At 39.3% G+C, this 15679-nt stretch overlaps 1 protein-coding gene across 1 annotated transcript in view; it reads right to left on the bottom strand.

Moving 5' to 3' along the window:
• LOC126095764 (transient-receptor-potential-like protein) overlaps nt 1-15679 on the bottom strand; it is a 191057-nt gene that overhangs the window by 38193 nt on the left and 137185 nt on the right. The window contains exon 17 of the mRNA XM_049910569.1: nt 11944-12191. Within this exon, the coding sequence (XP_049766526.1) occupies nt 11944-12191 (248 nt within the window). The remainder of the gene's footprint in view (nt 1-11943; nt 12192-15679) is intronic.

Raw genomic sequence — 15679 nt, 5'->3', positions numbered from 1 at the left:
ATACTGCTGAAACTGAAATTTTTCTGTCTTGAGTTTGTTCATAGAGGTTAGCCTTAAACACATTGAACAAAGCAATCATGATTTTAGTTCTGAGGCAGGTCTTTGATTGCTGTTTTCTCAGATATGTTGCACTTCGTGAGGTTGTGGATAGGTTAGGACATGAGTTTAAATTCAGGGCTAGAAAACTTGTCTCTGCTGCAGTTCAGTCATTGATCACTTAAAATCAGCTGTGGATAGAGCATCTCACATTTCCATCATACCTCACGATGCCTGCTTCCAACATTTCTCCACATTACACATTAACAGCATTTTTGAAGTGATCCACCATGTTTGTCACTTATAAGCAAGCAGTAGCCAGCACTGGACGTGACAACACTGTAGCATCAAGTGACAGATGTCAACCATCAAGTAATTTTAATTGGACTATAATCGTAGTTTCTCCATGGTTGAAAAACCAACACTCTCGCCATATCACAGAAATTATTGTTTGATTTGTACATGTCATGGATCCAAAGTTGTTGCCACTTTTCTAAAGGCAATTTACTCAAGAACAGTGCAAGGAAATTCAAATCCATATTCCGTAACAAAGCCCAGTCTGTGCTGCTGTGTCAGATTTCCGCGTGTACCAAAAAGGGTCCACAAATTAGACCTAAGCTGAATCAATAACACACTCGTCTCACACTCCGCAGATTGCATCAGAACTGATTCGGATCAGCCCTGGGCTAACTCATATGCTGGATTCTGTTGTGGTCCTGTCAGAGGGTGCTCCTGACAACAAGTGCAATCTGAGTAGTTGCACCATGGTGGTTCACAGTAATGTTGCAGAAACTACTAGGTTTCCATAGGAACATAGGATGGCACCATTATACTCTGGAATTGCATTAGGACCTTGTTGCATTGCTACCCTTGTTGTTGAGATGCACAGTGACATATCTCTGGTAGAATGTGAGACTGAAACTACAAGGCTGCTGAAGCCACAGTTTTGCTGTTGTGAACATTGTTTCACTCACGCAGATATCAAGAAGTGTGGTTAATATAAGTGGGGAGTGGTTAGTATAACTGCGTTGTGAAGCCTAGTGCAGTGTTGGCTCAGGTGATTAACAGCATAGGGGAGTAATGTAGGAATTTTACGAAGGAGGATCAGGTAGTGGTAGTGGGTGGAGCAGGGAACAGTCTTGATAGGGACGGGGAATATGATGTAGGTGGTGACCTGGTAAAGATAGCTTCTCAAACTGGTGGCACAAATGTGCATTCCGTGCAACTGTTTCATTGTCAAGATCGGCCTTATCTTAATGAGGCTGTGAGGCGTGTTAATATGGGGCTGGGGAGGGCGCTGATGGCAGAGGGGAGAAAGGGATAATGTAGACAATATTAGACATATTTCAGTGGTGCCAGTTGGGTCTATCAGTAGATCGAGTTTCACTAAGCTGGCAAAGCTTATAGGTAACAGTGTAGTGGGTGGTGGTGGGATCACTCATGGAAAAATTCCTGTAATAGTTGGGTGTTAGAGCTGCACCTTTTTTAGATTGAAGTCAGCTGATAGGTATACCTGCGTAAAGGAAGTCCCTCCTACTAAGGCCTCACCTTCAGAGGACATCATGTTTCCAAGCACAGAAGGAATTAGCATATTTCATCAAAATATAAGAGTTATTAGAGATAAAGTTAGTGTACTGCTTATAGATGTTGACTCTGAAATCATTAATATATCGGAGCACCACTTAAATAATTTTACAATTCAGGGACCTCATTTACCAGGATACAGATTAGCTGGCTGTTTTTCAAGGAGTTCCTTGTGGGGTGGGGGAGTAGCTATGTCCGTAAAAAACAGTATTCCATTTGAGCCCATAGATGTATCATGGCACTGCACTGAACTAAAAACTGTATCTAATCACTTATCTGACTATAAATAAATAAAATGTGGTGTACCACAAGGATCAGTATTGGGACCCCTTCTGTTTCTTCTGTACATAAATGATCTAAGCTTAAATATTGATGCACACAAAACAATCATATTTGCAGATGACACCACGATTCTACTAAAAGGAGACGACGACGAACAGTTACAGCAGACAGTAAACACGGTCACAAAACAACTTAGCAGCTGGGCACAGAGTAATCAGCTTGTAATAAACAGTAAGAAAACCGTTGCTCTAAAATTCCACAATGTTCCTAACAAGGATATGTTTATCCCATCAGTCTCCATCAATGATGAACCAGTTGGTAACAGTACTGAAACCAAATTCTTAGGACTTTGGCAGCAGAGTAACATCAGATGGAATAAGCATATTGAATATCTCAATGCAGAACTGAGCAAAACATGTTACATTCTTTGTTCATTAAAATCATGCTGTAGTGAGAAAACAGTATTGAATGCATATCATGCGTACTTTCATTCTCGTCTTAGATATGGGGTCACCTTCTGGGAAACTCTAAAACAGCTAATAGCACTTTTAAACTACAAAAAAGGGTCATTAGAATCTTGTTTGGGTGCAAGCCTAGAGACTCTTGTAAACCCCTGTTTAAGAAATCTGGTATTCCTCCATTACCATGTGTATACATTATGGAAACCCTTTTGTTCTTTAAATTAAATGTAATAGGCAAGGACTGGAGACTGCAAAAAAACTGTGATATACATGAGCACTTTACCAGACAAAACAGAAACTTACATATGACTCAAATCAGCACAGCACTGTGCCAAAAAGGTACTTTTCACATGGGAGTTAAGCTTTGTAACAAACTTCCTGAAAACATAAAAGCTATCACTGAGGTCAATACATTTGGAAAATCTCTAAAGTCATATTTACGGCATCACCGCTTTTACTCTATTGAAGAATATTTAAATTTATGAAATGTGTTATATAAATAACGTGTAAAATGTATTATTGTAAGCTTAAATATGTATGCCTTGAAATGACTTTCAGCCTGTATATTTATAACTTGACTTGTCCAATGTCTTATGCATAAGCTGCTATGTAGACAACAGGACCAATAAAATACAATCTACAATCTACAAACAGATATTTGAATGTTGGGCAGAGGCAGTTGAATTTGGTGAAACTAAACTTATAATTGTTGTTCTTTATAGGTCCCCTAACTCTGACTTCAGAGAATTTCTGCTCAAGCTTGAGAGAGTTCTTCATTCACTTTGTATGAAGTACCAGAAATTAGTTATATGTGGTGACTTCAATATAAATTTTGTATATGATGGTGCAAGAAAAAGGCTGTTGGTAGATCTCCTAAATTCATATGATCTGTTGCAGACTGTGTTTTTTCCACTCCAACAGGAATAGAGAGTAAACTTTGTCAAGGAACAAGAGTGGCAGGATGTTTATAATGTCAATAACATAGATGATAAATATAATGCTTTCCTTAAAACATTTCTCATGCTCTTTGAGAGTTGCTTTCCATTAGAATTTTCTAAACAGGTTACTGGCAGTAATAGGCAACCCAGACGGCTGACTAGTTGGATAAGGACATCATGTAGAACAAAGTGGGAATTATATCAAAATGTTAGAAGTAGTGACAATCAGGCTACAGTAGCCCATTACAAACAGTATTGCAAGGTGCTTGAAAATGTTATTAGGATAGCAAAGAGTATGTTGTATGGAAATATAATAGCTAATACTTCACCAGATAAAATTAAAACCATATGGTCAGTTGTGAAGGAAATGTCTGATCAGCAGCACAAGGTCGACAATATAAAGTCAGTTTGTAGTAAAAATATTTCTGTTACTGATAAATCAGATGTATGCACAGTATTTAACAATCATTTTCTGAGCATTGCTGGTGAGTTAAATAATAATTCAGTTTCTACAGGGAATCATACAACTGTCTTGGCAAATGCCTTTCCGAGATTGATGTCTGAAATACTCCTCTATGATATAGACAAGTAGGAGATTGAGTCAATAATTAAATCACTGAAGTCTAAGGACTCTCGTGGATATGATGGAGTGCCTAGCAGAAAATTAAAGTACTGTGCTGCACAGGTTAGCCCTCTATTTAGCCAAAATTGTAATTTGTCCTCTAGGAATCGTCAGCTACCTGAACGATTAGAGTACTCAGTAGTAAAGCCACTTTATAAAAAGGGAGAAAGAGATAATGTAGACAATATTAGACATATTTCTATGCCATCAGTGTTTGCTAAAGTTATTGAAAAGGCTGTGTATGTAAGGATAATGGATCATTTTATATCGCATGATTTGCTATCAAATCTACAGTTTGGCTTTATAAGTCGCTTATCAACTGAAAATGCTATATTCTCTTTTCTCTGTGAGGTACTGGATGGGTTAAACAAAAGGTTTCAAACGCTAGGCATATTTTTTGATTTAACAAAGGCATTTGATAGTGTTGATTGCAAAATATTGCTCCAGAAGTTGGACCATTGCGGAATATGAGTATCTCATAATTGGTTCACCTCTTACTTTAGCAATAGATAGCAAAAGGTCATTATTCACTGTTGAAAATGGCTGTGATGTTGGGTCTGAGTGGGGTACGGTCAAGTGGGGGGTGCCCCAGGGATCAATGTTGGGGCCACGTCTGTTCCTTATTTATATAAATGATATGCCCTCTAGTATTAAGGGTAACCCTAAAATATTTCTGTAAAGAATGTTGTGTGCAACATTGACTCGGTTTCAAATAGAGCAGTTCATAACCTAAGTTCATGGCTTGTAGAAAATAAACTAACGCCAAATCACAGCAAGACTCAGTTTTTACTTTTTCTAACGCACATTTCAACAAAACCTGACTTTTAATTTCACAGAATGGGCACATGATTACTGAAATTGAACAGTTCAAATTTCTAGGTGTTCAAATAGATAGTAAACTGTCATGGGGAGGATTTTGTTCAAAGACTTAATGCTGGCATTTTTACTATTCAAACGGTGTCTGAAGTGAGTGATCATTCGACATGGAAATTAGTCTACTTTGCTTATTTTCATTTGCTTATGTCATATGGTATTATATTTTGGGATAACTCTTCCCATTCTAAAAGGATATTTTTGGCTCAGAAATGGGTGGTTCGGACAGTAAGTGGTGTAACTTCACGAACCTCTTGTCGACACCAGTTCACGAGTCTGGGTATTTTGACATTGGCTGCTCCATATATGTGTTCCTTACTGTCATTTCTTGTTAACAATATTAGCTTATTCCCAAGAATAAGCAGCTTTCACTCAGTTAATACTTGTCAGAAATCAAACCTGCGTTTGGATCGGACTTCCTTAACTCTTGTGCAGAAAGGTGTACAGTATATTGCTGCATCCATTTTTAGTAAGTTACCACTCGAATTCAAAAATCTTAGCAGTAACCTACGTGTTTCCTCATGGGTCACTCCTTCTATTCTGTCGAGGAATTCCTTGAAAAATTAAGCTGACTCTTCTTGTATTGTTGATTGAGTTTACTTGAACTTGGGGCTTGACTGTTTTTGGGTTCATAAACATTTTATTGTTATCTGTTACTACTTTTATGTTGTAATTTCATGTGCTGACACATTCCATGATCTTAGAGATTTGCTCCTCAATTTGGTCCTACGGAACTTGACATGTAAATAAAAATAAGTAAATAAATAAAATAAAATAGAAAAGAGGGCACTGTCCTCTGACATGTTGGCACCTCGTCTGGCAAAAAGACCGACCAGCATGTGACGTTCCTGTGTCGGTGTGCGATATTTTACTTGCCTGCATTTTATATTCTGACAAGAAGACAGTAATTTTTCTTCATGAGAATTTGTACACTGTACAATAACAATGAGAGGCACATTAATGTTTCAAGATTTATGTACTGACAGGATTCCTGCTGAAATTGTCGGGTAAGTTACTTTAATGTTTCTGAGTTTCTGGTTCACTGTGTTTATCTGAATAAGTTTTCCAGTTTTAATTGCATGTCCATTTGCCTCTTAATGTATATTGTTAAACTAGAATCAGGTTTTTATTTAAGCATTTCTTACAGCCATGTATAGAAAAGCTATGCAATATTTAGTTGTTCTCGTAGTGGCTGTCAGCCAGTCACATGTACCAGGAAATAACTTTTAGCTCTTTCTTCAGGTGATTCTCATTTTATTTAGTATTTCTTGTCATGACTTTATTATAGCTTTATTAAACATGAGGAAATGGTGTGAATGTTCATGCAGATATGTGACTCCATTTTAATATGTTGACAAGAAACATCTGCCTCAGCAATCTGTGCCAGACAGTCTTTCAGGTGTCAGTATGTGTGTGTGAGCCATTGTCTCAAGAAGTTTGCTTGCAGGGAAAGATTATTTTCACTAAGCACTTAGTTCATATTCTGCAAGGGCATTGATAACCAACATCATTATCATCACCATAACCCTCTATAATTTCCGCTCTCCTCTCACATTCCCTTCCACTACCAAATTATCTTTTCCTTGATTATCAGTATTTATGCAACCAACCAACTTGATTAAATACCTTCTCATTAGTTATTGATTTACCCATCTAGTCTTCAGCATTCTCCTGTAGTACTACATTTGAAAAGCCCCTATTCTTTGTTGTGTGAACTGTTTATTATCAACATTTCACTTCTCTACAGCACTACACTCCAGATAGAGAGCTTTAGTAAGTACTTCCTGATATTTAAATGTATATTCAAGCTCAATAAATTTCTCTTTTTTGGAAACTTTCTCCTGTAACCAACCTGAATTTTGTATCATCTCTAAATCAGTGATTGTCAAGTTATTTTATTGCACAAACAGCAATCTTCATCTACTGCTTTCAGTATCTCATTTCCTAAGTGAATTCTCTCAGCTTCTCCTGATTTAAATCAGCTTTATTCCATTACCCTTGTTTTACTTTTGTTGATATTAATCTTATAACCTGTTTTTACACACTACCCATACCAGGGAAGTGGATCATTTGAAATTATACGAGGGCTGTTCAATAAGTAATGCAACACATTTTTTTTCTCGGCCAATTTTGGTTGAAAAAACCGGAAATTTCTTGTGGAATATTTTCAAACATTCCCGCTTCGTCTCGTATAGTTTCATTGACTTCCGACAGGTGGCAGCGCTGTACGGAGCTGTTAAAATGGCGTCTGTAACGGATGTGTGTTGCAAACAATGGGCAGTGATTGAGTTTCTTTTGGCGAAAAACCAGGGCATCTCAGATATTCATAGGCGCTTGCAGAATGTCTACGATGATCTGGCAGTGGACAAAAGCACGATGAGTCATTGGGCAAAGCATGTGTCATCATCGCCGCAAGGTCAAGCAAGACTGTCTGATCTCCCGCGTGCGGGCCGGCCGTGCACAGCTGTGACTCCTGCAATGGCGGAGCGTGCGAACACACTCGTTCGAGATGATCGACGGATCACCATCAAACAACTCAGTGCTCAACTTGACATCTCTGTTGGTAGTGCTGTCACAATTGTTCACCAGTTGGGATATTCAAAGGTTTGTTCCCGCTGGGTCCCTCGTTGTCTAACCGAACACCATAAAGACCAAAGGAGAACCATCTGTGCGGAATTGCTTGCTCGTCATGTGGCTGAGGGTGACAATTTCTTGTCAAAGATTGTTACAGGCGATGAAACATGGGTTCATCACTTCGAACCTGAAACAAAATGGCAATCAATGGAGTGGTGCCACACCCACTCCCCTACCAAGAAAAAGTTTAAAGCCATACCCTCAGCCGGTAAAGTCATGGTTACAGTCTTCTGGGACGCTGAAGGGGTTATTCTGTTCGATGTCCTTCCCCATGGTCAAACGATCAACTCTGAAGTGTATTGTGCTACTCTTCAGAAATTGAAGAAACGACTTCAGCGTGTTCGTAGGCACAAAAATCTGAACGAACTTCTTCTTCATGACAACGCAAGACCTCACACAAGTCTTCGCACCCGAGAGGAGCTCACAAAACTTCAGTGGACTGTTCTTCCTCATGCACCCTACAGCCCCGATCTCGCACCGTCGGATTTCCATATGTTTGGCCCAATGAAGGACGCAATCCGTGGGAGGCACTACGCGGATGATGAAGAAGTTATTGATGCAGTACGACATTGGCTCCGACATCGACCAGGAATGGTACCGTGCAGGCATACAGGCCCTCATTTCAAGGTGGCGTAAGGCCGTAGCATTGAATGGAGATTACGTTGAAAAATAGTGTTGTGTAGCTAAAAGATTGGGGAATAACCTGGTGTATTTCTCAATGCTGAATAAAACAACCCCTGTTTCAGAAAAAAAATGTGTTGCATTACTTATTGAACTGCCCTCGTATATAATGGTGAAGTTCAGTTTCAGGAGGAACAGGACTTCTGGTCAAGTGAATACATGGTTATAAATACAAAATTAAATGGGGTAATGCAGGAGTCGGCATAATAATGAATAAGAAAATAGGAATGTGGGTAAGCTACTATGAACAGCAGAGCGAATGCATTATTGTAGCCAAGATAGACATGAGGCCCACACCCACCACAGTAGTACAGATTTATATGCCAGCTAGCTCCAGAGGTGATGAAGAGATTGAAGAAATGTATGACGCAATAAAAGAAATTATTCAGATAGTTGAGGAAGATGAAAATAATAGGGGTGTGGAATTGGGGAAAGGAATGAAAAACAAAACCACTTGATAGAGTTTTGCACAGAGCATAATTTAATCATCGCTAAAACTTGGTTTAAGAATCATATATAGAGGTTGTATACATGGAAGAGACGTGGAGACACTGGTAGGTTTCAGATTGATTATATAATGAATGATACGGCATAGATTTAGGAACCAGACTGTAAACCGTAAGACATTTCCTTGGGCTGATGTGGACTCTGACCACAGATTATTGATTATGAGCTGTAGATTGAAACTGAAGAAATTGGAAAAGTGTAGGAAATTAAGGAGATGGGCCTGGGTAAGCTGAAAGAACCAGAAGCTGCTGAGAGTTTCAGAGGGAGCATTAAGCAACAGTTGACTAGAACAGGGAAAAGGAATACAGTAGAAGATAAATGGGTAGCTTTAAGAAATGGAATGGTGAAGGCAGCAGAGCGTCAAGTTGTAGAAATCCTTGGATAACGCAAGAGATATTGAATTTAATTAATGAAAGGAGAAAATATAAAAATATAGTAAGTGAAAGGGGATACAAATGTTTAAAAAGTAAAATTGTCTGGAAGTGCAAAATGGCTAAGCAGGAACGGCTAGAGGACAAGTTCAAGGATTTAGAAGCATATTTCACAAGGGGAAAGGCTACCACTTACAGGAAAACTGAAGAGACCTTTGGAGAAAAGAGAAGCAGCTATATGAATATCAAGATCTCAGATGGAAAACCAGTCCTAAGCAAAGAAGGGAAAGCTGAAAGGTGGAAGGAGTATATAGAGGGTCTGTAAAAAGGAGATGTACTTGATAGCAATATTACAGACAGGGAACTGGATGTAAATGAAGATGAGATGGGAGATATGGTACTGCAAGAAGAATTTGACAGAGCTCTGAGAATCAAAACAAGGCCCCGGGAGTAGACGATATTCCATCAGAGCTACTGATCGCCTCGGGAGAGCCAGCCATGACGAAACTCTTCAGTCTGGTGTGCAAAATGTGTGAGGCTGGCAAAATACCCCCTGACTTCAAAAATAATGTAATAATTACAATTCTAAAGAAAGCAGTTGCTGACAAGATGTGAAATTACCAAACCATCTGTTTAATAAGTCATGGTTGTAAAACACTAACACGAATTCTTTACAGAAGAATGGAAAAACTCGTAGAAGCTGACCTCGGGGAAGATCAGTATGAATTCCGGAGAAATGAAGGAACACATGAGGCAGTACTGATCCTACAGCTTATCTCAGAAGCTAGATTAAGGAAAGACAAACCCACGTTTATAGCATTTGTAGACTTAGAGAAAGCTTTTTACAGTGTTGACTGAAATACTCTCTTTGAAATTCTGAAGGTAGCAGGGGCAAAATATGGGGATTGAAAGGCTATTTACAACCTGTATAGAAACCAGACACCAGTTATAAGAGTCAAGGGAAGGGACGTGAAAGAAAAAAGCAATGGTTGAGAAGGGAGTGAGACAGGCTTATAGCCCATCCCAGATGCTATTCAATCTGTACATTGAGCAAGTAGTAAAGGAAACTAAAGAAAAAATTGGAATAGGAATTAAAGTTCAGAAAAAAGAAATAAAAACTTTGGGGCTTGCTAATGAAATTGTAATTTTGTCAGAGACAATAAAGGACTTGGAAGAGCAGTTGAATGGAATAGGCATTGTCTTGAAAGGAGGAATAAGATGAACACATTGACAAAAGCAAAACGAGGATAATGGAATGTAGTCAAATCAAATCAGATGATACTGAGGGAGTTAGAGTAGGAAATGAGACACATGAATTAGTAGATGAGTTTTACTATTTGGACAGCAAAATAATTGATGATGTCTGAAGTAGAGAGGATATAAAATGTCTGGTAGCAATGGGAAGAAATGCATTTCTGTAGAAGAGAAATTTATTAACGCTGAATGTAGATTTAAGTGTTAGGAGATGTTTTCTGAAATTATTTGTCTAGAGTGTAGCCATGTATGGAAGTGAAACATGGTCAATAAACAATTTAGACAAGAAGAGAATAGAAACTTTTGAAATGTGGTGCTACAGAAGAATGTTGAAGATTAGGTGGATAGATCATCACATAACTAATGAGCAGGTACTGAACAGAATTGCAGATATAAAAAAATTTTGGCCAGATTGACAGAAAGAAGGGATCTGTTGATAGGACACATTCTGAGACATCACCAGTTCAGCATTAGGGAGAAGTGTGGAGGGTAAAAATCGTAGAGGGAGACAGAGAGATGAATACAGTAAGCAGATTCAGAAACTTGTAGATTGCCGCAGTTTTTCGGAGGTGAAGAGGCTCGTACGGGATAGAGCAGCATGGAGAGCTGCATCAAACCAGTCTTTGAACTGAAGATCACAACAACAACATCCATTCCAGTCAAATGATCTTTCAAGACCTTGTTGTGCCCATCTTTTGAAAATGTAATCTAGTCAGATACTTTAAATTTTAAAATTTTGAATGAAAATAGTAATTGTGTTTAATGAAGTCTAAACCAGATTCCAGGAATGTTTTAAAGTTTTCAGTTTAACTTATCCCATCAATTGAAGTCTCTTTAGTAGATATGACTTTTCGCAATGAATGTCATATTCAGTATTTCCAGGTTCAGGACCCTACTTCCACCCCAACATCTTTTTAAAAAGTATGTTATAAGTAAAGTAGTTGCCAAAGTTCACCAACGGCTATCTACAGCAACATCAAGGTGTGACAATGCAGAACTTGTTAGGTTCGACACTGTAATTCATTTGTATACTTACACATCAAAGATCTCTCAGAAATATATTGTTTTTTGCTGTGTCTCATTTCCTAATTGTTTTTTGCTGTGTCCCGTTTTTCTAAAGTGCTGGGAAGTTCTATGCTGGTGTATAAAACGTTACCATCAAAGGATTTATGCTCTTTACAGCTCTGAGGAAAAGTATATTGTTACTTAACATGGAAAAAAAATGTACTTCTGCTTGTGTATAGAGTATTGTATTTTCACCTGGAATAAACTGCATTTTTAACTGGGAAATTCGGGAATTTTTTTTTTCTTGTCCACATATATATTACATAGAAACATCAGATGGGAGAAATGTAAGTTATGTAAATTATTTATTACTGACATGAATTGCAGCTCAATGATAAATTAACAGTAAGGAGTAGAATATGGAAGGAAAATTATTGAGGGGAAGAAACGGAAGTAACAAAAAATAACGAATGTGGCGGTGTTTAAAAATCAAATGCACTGCAAAGTGTATGCTGACAATTGCATACTACAGTTAACTTCAGCCAAAGTATATTCCTTGCAGTGTACTATTTTTTGTAATGTATCACAGTAATGAAGCAACATTTTGTGCCAGAAATGTTCATTTTGGCTAATGGAGAAAGAATAAGTATAGTTGCAAATACCTGATAGCAGATACTACAAAACAGTGGTGTTACCTGCTCGTGGTGGTTTCCAGCTTCCAGGCTGGCTGCCAGCTGGAGACCCACCAACTTCTTCTGAAATGTCTTTAAGTAGTTCCATTATTGACTCCCCTGTTGTCTCAGGTAATGGAATGGGTGATGCTGCACGTGAGAGTCCAGGTACAGGACAGCGTGAGACCAACTTCTGAGCCTGTTCCATAGCCTTCTGCAGATTCTGTTGATTTTTGAATGACTCACGATTATTGCATCTGCCGATCTGGGATCTGAAATTGAATCATTTAACTTACGCTAGCAATTTGTCATAATACATCTTTCTAAGTAGCCAATTTGCTACTGGAGGGAAGCGTGGAGGGTAAAAATCATTAACGGAGTCCAAGAGATGAATACATTAAGCATATTCAGAAAGCTGTAGGTTGCAGTAGTTACTCAGAGATGAAGAGGCTTGCACAAGATAGAGAAGCATGGAGAGCTGCATCAAACCAGTCTTTGGACTGAAGACCACCACAACAACAAATAGCTAGTTTTATACTTTAATTAAATTTTTAATGGACCTACTTGAGATACATCAGCCTGTCCTAATGTACTATAAATTTGTGGTGTATAAACTAACTTATTAATTGAAGATGGTGCAAATATTTAGTAAGATTCTTTCTTTCAGTTGAAATCCAAATATGTGTACATATTCACACATGAGAGGAAGAAAGAGGGGGCATCACAGATGAAATAATGAAGTATAATGAATTCTATAGAATTCATTACATTCATTATTTCGTAGGGAGTTATCAGCAGCTGTAATCATTTTTCTTAATTTTGTGATGCACAACTGCTTAGCCCTAAGGCAAGCATTTATTTTTATGATCAGTTCCAGTGTATCAGTTTGATGATCATCAGGCAAAAAGAAAACAACATCAAAATATGGAAAACATGTACATAAGTAATAGGTAATGCCATATTATACAATAAATATGTACACAAGGCTTTACATTATCTGTGCTTCATTTGCCCATGCGAGGTTTCAGATACAGCTTATAACATCCTAAATACACCAGGGTAAAATATAAAGAAAACCTTTCATTTATGAAAGACAGAGGAAGAAAATTTTATACAAAGAATGGAGTTTATCCACAAAAAGACTTACGTCCAGTCCAGTCCTGGCCATATCGGAGTTCCATCTATTACAAATAGAGTCTACCAGAATGACAATGTGGCCAATATGATAGCACTCATGATGTGCACACCACTGATTGTATCAACTCACACAGAGGAGAGTGTCAGATTGGTGCTGCTCTGGCTTATATCCCTGCATTGGCATGTTCTTGTCAGAGGGCATACCTGAGAATCTGTGCCATCCGAGTAGTGGCATCATAGTGGTTGATAGTAATGTTGTGCCAGCTTCTTGATTTCCATGTTAATGTCTGGTGGTGCCACTACACAAACAATCTGGACTCTTGTATCCACCTGGCGTCCATTGTTACACAATAAAAGTGTGTACTGTGAGCTGACCCATCCCCAGGCCACTTTCGGAGATGTTGCTGCAATCAGCACTGCTGTCACAGACACTTATTCCTCTCCTGCACTGAATATCATGGCAGTAGTCTTCTGCCGGGTGGCTATAAAAGATGCCGCCCAGCCAAAAGAACCAGTTCACATTGGGATTTGCTGTTGGACGATTGTTGACCACATCCTGCTGGTCCCTCAGTGGGAGCTCCCTTTGCCCAAGTGCAGGCATTTGCCCTGAGCCATGTCCAAGTCTTCACTTTGTGTGTTATCCAAGTTTGCAACACTGGCCACCAATGCCTTCGCTCCGAGCTGTGTCCAAATCTTCATGCCACATCTCATCTGAATCTCCACACTGGTCAACAATGCATTTGCTCTGAGCTGCATCTGAGTCATCACTCCACGTTTTGTCACTCTGGGGCTTACGCCAGCGGCACCCATTACCTGTCAGCGGGCAACTCACCATTGCTCCAATGTTAACACCAGCTGCAATTGTAGTTCAACCATCAGTGCCCATCACTTGGCATCATTCACAACAGCCCTGCTACCTTAATCCAGCTAAGTGCTTCCGTCTCGGCAGGACCTCTCTCCTGCACCACCCTCGAGCCCTACCACTTGGCATGGACCACACCAACATCACCCTCATAAGAACTCTACCAGTGAAATGTCAGTGACTATTTGATGGAATGGAACCGAGTAGTGCTGATTTAATCCGAATGTCTAGTTGTATTCAATTTACAAGTGTAAATAAAGTTCATTTGTTGTTGCTATCTGGGTATGGGAATTGGCTTGACTCTCTCAGCCATGACACAGAAATATAAATTACATATCTAATTAACCTGAGGTTCTACTTGATGAACTGTTTGTAGTATGTACTTAAGGTTTTGTTTAGGTTTTAGCCTTCCACAATTGCGTTATTATCAATTGTTTATGAAACTGTTAACAGAAAAATGATGCACAGTTACTTTCAGTCTTTGTGTAAGTACTTCTTTAGAAATCATGTAATTTCCTCAGATTTACATATACATTTATCATATATCATATTTTCTTATTTTTTCTGTTTTTTACTTTTTATGCAGGCACCTGATTATAGCCAAATAGTAAGACTGAAACGAATTGTAAAATAAAAGTTTGTTGATAGATGAGTGATTGTGTATTTTGTACATCAGAGTATTCTAGTCTTTTACTGAGCATTTAAATTAATGAGTATCTTTCTTTGCATTTATTAGGCAAGTCATGCATTACATTTCCTGTTAACTGCAAATAATCTCACTTTTGCCTCCTGTGTAAACATCATTGCCATTGGATCAGTCACTGCTAAGAAGAGACAACGTTGAAACTTCCTGGCAGATTAAAACAGTGTGTCCGACCAAGACTCGAACTCGGGACCTTTGCCTTTCGTGGGGAAGTGTTCTACCATCTGACCTACCGAAGCATGACACACGCCCGGTCCTCACAGCTTTACTTCTGCCAGTATCTCGTCTCCTACCTTCCAAACTTTACAGAAGCTCTCCTGCGAACCTTGCAGAACTAGCACTCCTGAAAGAAAGGATACTGCGGAGACATGACTTAGCCACAGCCTGGGGGATGTTTCCAGAATGAGATTTTCACTCTGCAGCGGATTGTGCGCTGATATGAAACATCCTGGCAGGTTAAAACTGTGTGCCTGACCGAGACTCGAAATCGGGACGTTTGCCTTTCGCGGGCAAGTGCTCTACCATCTGAGCTACCGAAGCACGACTCACGCCCGGTCCTCACAGCTTTACTTCTCCCAGTATCTCGTCTCCTACCTTCCAAACTTTACAGAAGCTCTCCTGCGAACCTTGCAGAACTAGCACTCCTGAAAGAAAGGATACTGCGGAGACATGACTTAGCCACAGCCTGGGGGATGTTTCCAGAATGAGATTTTCACTCTGCAGCGGAGTGTGCGCTGATATGAAACTTCCTGGCAGATTAAAACTGTGTGCCCGACCGAGACTCGAACTCGGGACCTTTGCTTTTCGCGGGCAAGTGCTCTACCATCTGCGCTACCGAAGCATGACTCACGCTCGGTCCTCACAGGTTTACTTCTGCCAGTATCTCGTCTCCTACCTTCCAAACTTTACAGAAGCTCTACTGCGAACCTTGCAGAACTAGCACTCCTGAAAGAAAGGATACTGCGGAGACATGGCTTAGCCACAGCCTGGGGCATGTTTCCAGAATGAGATTTTCACTCTGCAGCGGAGTGTGCGCTGATATGAAACTTCCTGGCAGA

The sequence above is a fragment of the Schistocerca cancellata genome, chromosome 8 (genome assembly GCF_023864275.1).
Source record: "Schistocerca cancellata isolate TAMUIC-IGC-003103 chromosome 8, iqSchCanc2.1, whole genome shotgun sequence".
In the NCBI taxonomy this organism is placed as follows: Eukaryota; Metazoa; Arthropoda; class Insecta; order Orthoptera; family Acrididae; genus Schistocerca; species Schistocerca cancellata.
This window is presented reverse-complemented; position numbering and strand designations above follow the sequence as displayed.